General features: G+C 44.9%; 1 protein-coding gene across 1 annotated transcript; it reads right to left on the reverse strand.

Annotated features, from left to right (window-relative positions):
• Positions 1–200: 200 nt before the first annotated feature.
• Positions 201–10,170, reverse strand: egfl6 (EGF-like-domain, multiple 6). The gene is made up of 13 exons (XM_069662712.1): positions 10,097–10,170; positions 8,876–8,982; positions 8,594–8,686; positions 8,294–8,413; positions 8,084–8,203; positions 5,929–6,063; positions 5,721–5,843; positions 5,231–5,293; positions 4,627–4,860; positions 1,393–1,467; positions 1,213–1,308; positions 857–1,125; positions 201–674 (listed from the first exon to the last, which is right to left on the reverse strand). Exons 1-13 carry the CDS (start codon positions 10,168–10,170, stop codon positions 567–569), a joined length of 1,617 nt encoding a protein of 538 aa, XP_069518813.1. The 3' UTR covers positions 201–566.
• Between the last annotated feature and the right edge of the window lie 361 nt (positions 10,171–10,531).

A 10,531-nucleotide genomic window follows, 5' to 3' on the forward strand; every position in this document is an offset into this window, starting at 1 on the left:
GCCCTCTCTAACACTGGCTTTTACCACTAAATTCACCTCCATCAGCATATTAGTCAGACAGTCATACAATATGTGGAGGGGAAAATGAAGGGCAGACGAAGTTAGAAAAAAACAGATTTATTGTCATAGTACAGGGTAATATGAAAGCAAAATTTACAGCAGTTATGCACTGATACTCATTTTAACTAACCAGCCTTCAAAAGAGTTATTCATCTAGGACGTAGTTTCAGATATAATTCAACAAAGAATTCACATTACATGTTATTTTTTATTAACTTCAGCAACAAAACAAAGGACTACACACAATACTGTTAAACCTAACTAGCAGACACCTATTCCTGAGATCTGAGTTATCTGTGTTGTAAGAGGCTGTTTTTTTAACAGGATTTATTGATGTAGCAGCACGCTCCATAAAGTAAACACGCGTGCTCTGAGGAACATAATCATCCCTGTAGATGGATGCCCAAGGGCTCAGAGAAGAGACCGTAATGCAAACAGGAAACTGGAATCTTTGACGTGTGTCAGTTGTAGCGGATTATCTAATCGTGAATCTGGGACGGAGATTCTTAAAAGATGGGGCTGACATCCTCTTGACAGGGCCCTGAGGTCAGCACAACATTGTCCAGGCCAATCTCTCCTCCGACACCTTTCCCACGCTGAGCTTCAAAGACGATCTGAAAGACATTTATTGCATCTTTAGGTTGTAGATTTCACCAGTAAATGAGCAAAAATAATCCTTATATCTCCTTAAGATAGTACGTTTGTATTACTGGTATTAATGTTATCATCAATTTGAGCACCAGTTTGTATACATCTAGTGCTAAAAAATGTCCTTTAAAACAGGAAAATGACTTACAGATTCTGGGGCCACCTCTTTCCAGGTCACCGTGAGGAGCTCTGTCTGCCAGGCCTGGTCTCTGCTTTGACTCTGCTCCCAAACCGGGTAAGCGATGTTATCCAGCAGCACCCTGAGAGTCCCCACGTCATGGCCCACCACACGATAGTCAAAGGTGAGGCAGAAGCTGCCCTGCTGGGTGCGGTCGCTGAGGAGCAACTTCAGCTTGGCTACATCGTCCCGCTCCCCTACGAGCCCGCTCATGGTCATGTAGTACTCGGCACCGGCACCTGAGAGTTAGCAGCACTTACAGGTGAATACATCTACATTTTTGAGTCTTAAACACCCTATAAAAACAGTGTTGATAAATCCTGTACCTTCATTATGGTAGGCGACACTCCAGTCCATGTCATCAGCCTTGTCTTGGACCCACTCACATGCTCCCTGATCAAAGTTGCAATCCATGATGAACTCTAGAGAGTAAAAAGATTGGAATACATTAGCAAATTACATCAACAGTTATTATGTTACAATAGTAAAGGCAGATATTGAATTACCTTCCTGAACTGGTGTTAGTTCAATTTCTTTGACTTCGGTGGCCGGGCCGAACACGGATTCAAAGTCCTCTGAAACTGTTTAGAGGATTAAAGAGGGGAAAAAGTAAATTCATTACTGGTATTTCTAGCGAAACAAACACTTGCTGAGCAGTATGTAAGGTACACCTAGCTTAAACTGCTGTAATCTAATATGACAGACCTGCAATAGATTCAACTTTCATGGAGGTTGTAATGTTAAGTATAACAGAAAATGAAGCTAGGGTTTATTTATAGGAGCTGTATTAGACTGCATTCGATTAAGCAACTGAGCATGTAATATTTCACCTTAAAACTCCTGTGGTTGTTAAAAACCACCACTTAAACATGTACAGGACAAAATCAGCAAAGAGATAAGAGGTACAGCTTTGTCCACAGGGGGCGCCAAAATCAACACAAACCATTAGGACCTCACAAGAGCTTTAATGGAGCAATTCTCCCCTGGAAAAAGCCACTGTCAGTCAAAGCTGGTGTTTTCTGTAATCGATAGAAAGTCGTACAAACAGCTCGTGGTTTCGCCTATTCTACATTCCTACAACACCCAGCGTGCATTGCGCCTCTCCCTCTGAAAGGTACGGCCCAACGAGAGACGCTGGAGTGAAATACTACCGTTTCACCGCAGGTATTGGCTCAGAGCGGTACAGAATCCAAAATACGACGAGAATGTACCGGTGGTCTAAAGCATTTTCAGGTCTGCGGTCTACATTTCAAACCTGACGATTTTGAGCTCCCTGGCCTCCGCCTGATGACGTGTGTTATGTTGTATGGTTGAGGTTTTCCAGGGCCCATTGGAGAAGCGGATAGCGTCCTCCAGAGGCACAGAGTGAAATTGCATTTTTTGTCCTACCATAACGACATTAGCTCTCCATAATAGCATGAAAGGACTGAGGTTGATAATCGGCGAACTGGCCCTTTAATGTAATAAAGGGTGAATGAGTTAAACCTGTATCAAAGTTTAACTCTTACAAAATCACATTAAATCCAACCATTACATTTTGGCTCATGAAAATGATAAAGAACTTTTTTTCTATAAATATTTCTAAAATGATCCGCTCTTAAAAACATTCCAAAATAATGCCCCAAAGAGTTTTTCCCAATGAAACAAAGCCAGAAAGAGCCTTTTAACCGACAGGTGTGGACCTGCCCCGCTGTCACTCATGTCTCGGGATGCAACTACAACTTAAGGCTGCAACCCCCACAAGTATTTTAAAGCTCTTGCAGCAAACAAGCAGCCAGAGGAGTGACAGCTGTAGGTTATTGAACCTGCCCGGCTGCAGTGGGCTGGTGTTAGAGGGGTCTGGAGTGCTGATGACAGACTTTCCTACTAGGAGTCAAGTCTGTTTGCACAACAGCTGTTTTGGGGAAAACATAATAAAAGGCTTGCAGGCTTTGTAACCTCCCACCCTTCCTCACCCCCCCCTTGCCAGGAGGTGGGAAGCGGACCTGGGATGAGTTGTATCCCTGGGCTCTCACATGCCGACAGAGTAAAATTCCTTCCCCGAGGTGATGGATGTCTCGGGGCCTGTCTCCTCTTGCTATCCGAGTTCTTACACAGACTCGGGTGTTTCCATAAAGATCAAGATTAGTGGTGAAAGGTCTCCTCATTTATGGGGTTTTCTCAATGAGCTGCATACCTCTGCTCGACTGTACCTTTCTCTTTATATCTGATGAAAGGGCCAGAATTGGTTGCCAGAATGTACATACTGTATAAACAACTCAGAGACGAAAGACATGAGCTACAAGCCATCATGTCTTATAATCGATAGATGAATTGACTAATCAGATTTAATGTGTCTTAGCGTTTTGTGCACTAAAAGAGTGATATATCTAAGCACAACAAATGTTTCTCCATTGTTAGTAACATAAAACCTTCCAAGATGAGTTATGCAGGTCTCAGAGGGGCTTGAGGTCGACAGAGGACATGTAGCAACAAGCTTCCTTTCTTCTCTGGTCAAGGTCTTTGACCTGACCTGCTATTCTAAACTTCTGTAGTGCTGCAGGAGCAAGTCATAAAACCCTGAAATGAGTTCACATGTCAAAGTGGCTCAGTGGTAGAGTCGGTCGTCTTTCAATTGGAAGGTCGGAGGTTCGATCCCCAGCTCCTTCAGGCTACATGTCGAAGTATGGGGTATGAATGTGATAACTGATTGACAGTTGGGCATATGAATGTGTGTGTGAATAGTGAATAGTGTAAAAGCAGCTTTCAGTGGTTGCAAAGACTAGAAAAGCACGATATAAGTACAGCTCATTTATCATTTACCATAAGTCACTATCTATCGCCAAATGAGGTAACACAATGGTGACAGAGCCTATGGCCCACTGATGAAAGCCTTTGCATTTGCAGTATTATGGACTTGATGTCTGTGGCGACTTTCAGATTAAAAAATCACAAGCAGCGCCCAGTTAGTGACGCGCTTTCCATCAGCCAGCAGTGGTTGGTCTGCCAGAGAGGGTAGGCGGATCTAAGCGGCTGCTTTTCCAGCCTCTGCAAGTGTTGCAAGTAAACAGTGATCTGCTGTGGCTGAACAAACAAAGAAGAGATCGATGACTACAGATACAACTTCAAAAAGAAGTGAAAATCCAGACAGTCTAAAAAGTAAAGCGAGGAAAATCAAGAGTTACTACCGGAGCCACACGTCTGACAAGCGACACTGTCTGGGTATCTGGGAAGTGTGCTCCCGCAGTTACCATTTATCGCCATAGGTGCCGCCAAAGAGAACAAAAAATCAGTGTTGATGTTTTGTTTTACAACTAAAAATGCATTAATACACCACTTTTAAGACACTACTTGTCTTTAAAAAGTGGCTAAATGAGACTACAGAGGTTGGCAGGGAGATGAAAGGTCAGAAAATCTTAGTGTTGTTGGTTTTGGAGTCATGTGACTGTGGTGTAGTTTGTTTATTGGCTGCATTGTGTTTTTCATTTGTCATTATTTTAGTGAACAATACACGTAAACATAATCAGCCTTTGTTTGCCACAGAGTTTATATTCTGTATGTGATTGCTTTTTGTCCAGAGAGCCCAGGCGCTGCTTACTTCCTGGTTTGCCTCCAAAAACATGGCATCTCTGTAGCAGTCTACTTCAGCAGCCTGCTGTAATGTCACTAGTTGTATTCAGATGCTGTTTACTCTGTGTATGGTTAATACATTGTGGACCACCCAGAATGCCAGAAACAGACCTAAACGGGAGTACACTCACTGAAAACATCTCCTCTTGGGTTCAGCTGGTTGTCTTCCGCTTCCTCCTCCTCCTCCTCTTCTTCCTCAGGAAATTCATCCTCCGGTTTCTCAGTCTGGGCGCCAATGTAGACCTCTCCATCATAGTCGAAGGGCTGCTGACGGACCCTAGGAGGCAGCGTGGCGACTGGTTCTGGGATTACATTTTTGATGTCCTCGATGTCCAGCTTGGACCTCACTTGGGAGTCTGGGATGGCTGCGGGCAGGAAGAGGAGTCAGAGAGGACACGTGGCAACGCAATCACGAGCAGGAAGTACAGTATTATAGCAGGATGCGCTTGTGGTTTGTTGTCATGTATTCTGCAGCTGCTGATCTCGTTCTACTCCATGCAGATGAAGCATTCATTCATCGCGACTTCATCAGTGTCTATAAAGCACGGGCATCTTATCACATACATTCTGCATATAAGGGGTCATGCTGAGGATTCCAGGTCTCATACGAAGCTGCGTGTGCTGTGGACGTACAACATTTCCAGCCATAAGCATTGGGAGAGAGTTTGAGGAGTTGGGGTTGCAGGGCAGGGAGCGAAGAGCGGAAGCAGAGTCTCGGATTCCACACAATCTCACCATTGAGGAAATCATCGGCACTGCCTTTGTCTCCGTCCCACGACCTCTGATAAAACGGCTTGACTACAGGAAAATAAAGGCATCTTCATTCACGCTGAAAGCCCTTTCCTCTTTATGTCATTTGGCTACGTGAAGCTTCACCTGTTATTATCTGGGCCCGGTTCAAAGAGTACACTACAACCTGTCTTTTTACGACTTCTTCAGATTGCTGGCTAACATACAGCGTCATATTTACACAGGTGCGTTTTCAATCTGTGGATCCCTCTCGCTAACATCTGCGAAAAGAAGGGGAGTCTAAAGGCAGGAAACTAGCTCTGGCAGGAGAGTCCACATGAAATATGTGGCTGTTAAACTGCTCCTGACTTTCACCTGGAGAAAGGCCCAAACATCAGTATTTATTGTGAAGGTGTTACTTGACACGTGTTATTACATTTTAAAAGGCATCCCTAACACTAGTTAATATTTCTGTGTTGCAGTGCTTGGATCTCACCAGAGCATTCAAAGCCATTGCCTCTGAAGCCAGACTTGCACCTGCACTTGTGGGATCCAGGAGTGTTCAGACAGACAGCGTGGTGACTGCACTTGTGGGTGCCACTTGCACACTCATCAAGGTCTGGAATTGGAAGAAGCCTATTTGTACCTTCAGGAGCAACAAGGATCACAGACGTTTCCCCCCGTAGTAAACAGGTATACCTTACCTACACAGTCATATTTGCCGTTTACGTATTTCAGATCGTAGCCGTCCTGGCACTTGCAGTAGTAGCTGCCGAAGGTGTTCACACACTGTCGGTTGTAGGGGCAGAGGTTCTTCCCGGTTACACATTCATCAATATCTAAAGGGAAACAAAACAAGGACAAATTAAAGGCCTAGGATTGTATATGTCTAAGTTTGAATAAATCACACAAGAAAACGCAAGCATTAAACTTTCTTGCTGGGGTGCTACCTCAGCATTAAGCTTTAATACTTTACATATTTTATAATGGCTCATTTCCAGCGCTTGCCACTTCCAACTCACTATTTTTCAGTAGCAGCAGTTTTTCACATCAGCAAGGAGCTTCATCATCTTTGATGTACTGAGAGCTGTACTTCATCTTGCACATGACCCCTCACTGGCTTTCCACCAGCCATCGCATCGTCTGTTTTTAAACAAGACTGGGTCACAACCTAGTATGTGGCTGACCGCATCAGGTCAATGTGCGCTTTTGTGGGCAATGTGTTACAAGGACTGTCCTTATGAGGCCGATGGCAACGTGTTTGAAAGCAGGTGAGCGCTGCGGACGTAAGTGAGGACAGCGGACGAGCAGCCCCACCTACTCCCTGAACAAAGTATCCAGAGCCGTATAGACAGAGAGTCGCGTCAGTGGAGGTCCAATATGCTCCATGAGCCGCCGTTACGATGTCACAACTCTCTCTCTCTAGGGCTGTTAAAGTACCGTCACTCAGTCAGTCAGTCAGTCAGTCAGTCAGTTACTCAGTCAGTCACATACAGACCCATGTGCAGGTCCAGTAGACGCCATTTCTCTGTCTTTTTACACTGTTAATGCTTCAAAAATGATGCAGTGCCAAAAAGGCATCCCATTGCTGTTAAAAATGATTTAAAATAGCTAATTCACCTTTATATCACCTGTATTTAGCCATATCATTCTGTTATTATGGTTAGCGCTGTCGCCTCACAGCTAGAAGGTTACTAGTTCGAACCTCGGTTGGGACGAAGTGGGCCTTTCTGTGTGGAGTCGGCATGTTCTCCACCTGCATGCGTGGGGGCTTCGGCTTCCTCCCGCAGTCCAAAGACATGCTCGTGAGGTTAATTGGTGACTCTAAAATTGCCCCTGGGTGTGAGTGTGCGCGTGAATGGTGGTCTGTCTCTGTGTGTCAGCCCAGTGATTGACTGGCGATCAGTCCAGGGTGTACCCCACCTCTCGACTAATAACAGCTGGAATAGGCTCCAGCCCCCCTGCGACCCCCCCTGCGACCCTGAACAGGACAAGCAGTATAGATAATGGATGGATTATGTTATGTTATTTCACTTATTTGTCTTTTCAGTATGCATGTTTTCAAGTGTCTATTTATTGCAGGGACTTAAAGTCTGGGCCTGCAGCCTGTCAGGACTCTCTGTATGCAGACTTAAAGATCTCTTCTCTATCTTTAGCGCTGGTTCAATATTAGACCCGACTTCATACTATCATGGTGGAAATAGTAGATGTGTCTGTCTGCAGCAGGCTCATTTTATGTCTTAAAGGTTCCTCTGCTGTAACTCTTTTTTAACGTGTTGGATCTTTCTCAACCCCCGAGTTTAATGCTCCAGAACTATAATATTACTTCCCCTGTGTGATCATTATGTCAGACTGGCTGCCAGAGCTCAAGCAGTTTTGTGGGAGGTAATATAACTTAATTGCATCCCATCTAAATTTCAAGCCAGGCATGTAAAAGCCGCATAATAGAGTGATTACAGAATTTTTCGGCCATGCAGAAACTTCAAATCCAAGAGACGGAAACAAACCAGAGGTGATCTTTTTTCAGTCTGTCCTACTTTTTCTCTTTAAAGGTTATTTTTTTGGCCTTTGCCTTAATGGATAGGACAGTGGACAGAGTTGGAAATGAGGGAAGAGAGAGAAGGGATGACCTGCAGCAAAGGGTCGGAGTTGAACCTGGGGCGGCTGCATCGACACTGTGCCTCTACACACGGGGCGCAAGCTCTAACCACTGAGCCAAACCGGCGCCCCTCCATCTGATTTTTCACTCTGTTAGGCCTGTCTCTTATCCGGTTTTATATCTGACATATGTTTTCTTTGCAGGACTGTATATGCTTAATCCATTCTGTTGTGTTCTGTTGTGTGATTGCAGTTGCTCACCTACACATGTCCTCTCATCTTGCCCCAGTTGCAGCCCCGCAGACGGGCAGAGGCAGCGGATCTCCCCCTGGACCTCCTCACAGCCGTACTGACAGTGAGCAAGAGAGCACGTCCTGGAATCTACATGAACACAGAAAGCACACATTTATAAAGATGCAAAGCTGACACTAAGGTATACATATGAATTAATAGTAGCAGGATATTACTCACTGGCACAGGATCCATCAGGCATTAAGGTGTAACCATTGAGGCAGTAGCACTTGTAGCTTCCAAAGCTGTTCATGCAGCGATGCTCACAGGGACGAGGTTTCAGGCCGCACTCGTTCAGATCTAGAAATAACACTTATTTTATCACCCACAACTTAAACTGCTTTTTAAGACACATTAAAGCCAGATTTGCTTCATGTAAAGCCCCCAAAAAACTAGCTGATGAAGTGACCTATCAGCTTCAGATCACCCTGCAACCAGTTCATGTTTTTCAGACCCTCTGCCCTGACCCCAAACACCCACCTTGATTGCACGTCTTTCCGGCGTATCCTGGGAAGCACTTGCATTTGTTGGGGCCAACACACTCTCCGTGCTTGCAGCCGTGGTCGCACTGAGCTGGTAAAACATTTAACAGGAAGAAAATAACCACCAGACATATCAGTGGTTTTAGAGTGATGGATTGCAGTCTAACCACACAGTCATTTCCTCCACAGTTTCACGGTCAGAGGAGAATCTCTTTCATGAAGAGAATAACAATTGCTCGGCCGTTGTGGCCGTAAATCTCTGAATGTGGACGTCTCTTACCCTCACACTGTCCTTTGCTGTTCTTCTTCCAGCCGTAGCAGCACTCCAGTCTCCTGCCGTAGCGGCACACACCTGCTTGGTTTCCAGTAGGGACTTGTCGGTAGTGCCTTTGTAAAGAGAAGCAGAAGGTAAGATGTGTAATTTCACTGTCGAAGCAAAATTTATAGCTCATACCAGTTAATGCAATTAGCCTTTAAGTCATTGCAAATTAAAATCTATATTTAGATCCTAAAAGTTGCCCTAACACATCTACAGCTTCTTGCGTTGTTCTCAATGGTGTAAAAAGAGCAAACAGCCTAAATAAAGCGTCCTCCCTGTGGAGCAGCAGCCAGCTGACAGGATGTAAGCTACAGATGGAGAAAACACACTAATCAGACACTTCCTGCGCTGCACAACCATATGTCCTCCCTTTTTTTTTTTAACTTCACCTTGATCTTCACCTGACTCACATTTCTCGAGTCAGATTAATATCCTGTGTAAAGTTATTCTCAGTCGTGGTCGGCGAGGCCGCCTTGCATTCAGAATAACCCACAGGACGTATAGATAATGTTGCACGTGTGTATTTTTAACCTGTAAATTAGATTAGAAAGTTAAGAGCTGGTTGCCTTTTAATCTGTAAAATCATCACATATCCAATTTTTACAGATTCCACCGTTATTATTATCTTTACTTTGAAGCTGAATGCAAAACTTTAATATCCCAGATGTTTACGCGTAAAGGAGCAGCATCCTACACGCAGCCTCGGCTCCAGCGGGACCGCAGGAATCTGAGACTTGATAGAAATCAACCAGAATAGCTCACACGAGAGGGGCTCTTAAGTGTGACAGGTGCTCCCCCCGGTTATTAACAGTTGCCGGGGCCACATTTAGCTGACACACTGCCAGAGCTTTCTGTGTGTACATGCCAGCTAAAACAACAGCGTTCCCTGTGAAGGTTTAAAGCACATAATCCTGTGCAAAATACAGGGGTTCACGTTGCTCATTAAGCTACACATAAAGTACAAGCATGTAGAGGAAGTAGTGGTTAAAAATGGGGGTAATCTGCTGGTTCTGGCTACAGGAAGTGGGCTAAATTGAAAACCAGGGAATACTTGAGGTGACACAATGTGATAGACACTACATAAAAAAGTATCTGACATAGTCCCGGACGATCTGTTTCTTTCTTCACTGTGTAAATACACCTTTTAACATCAAACGCTCTGTTGCTCCAGCATGAACTCACCTATGGGTTTCTGTGCTGCCGGAGGAGATGTGCAGCAGGAGGAAAAGCGCACCGACCAAGGTGAAGGGCTGCATGTCTGCGTGCAGCCGGAGAGCTTTGTTTCCCACGGGGTTGGCTTCGGTTGCAGCGAGTCACTCCCGACTATTCCTCCCAGGGCTTTACGCTCATTAAAGTGCTCAGACAGGAACAGGTCTTAGTTGAGCCTTTGCACAAGGCACGCCGAATTTCATGTATTTCCAGAGCACAAAATCCCTGCAGGGGAAAAAGAAATCTCTCTCTCTCTTCAATGTTGCTGCAGCTTTACTCTATGTCCCATAATATGCCTCCTCTTCTTCCTCTCTGAAATTCCAGAGGTGGGTTGACACTGTGAAATGACACCGGGAGGGATAGGTTGTGACTTTTGGAGGTAGGAGTGGGTTTGTAAGGGGGGTGGGG

The sequence above is a fragment of the Semicossyphus pulcher genome, unplaced genomic scaffold (assembly GCF_022749685.1).
Source record: "Semicossyphus pulcher isolate SPU_LCO1_2020_fin unplaced genomic scaffold, fSemPul1.0.p SCAF_15, whole genome shotgun sequence".
Lineage (NCBI taxonomy): Eukaryota > Metazoa > Chordata > Actinopteri > Labriformes > Labridae > Semicossyphus > Semicossyphus pulcher.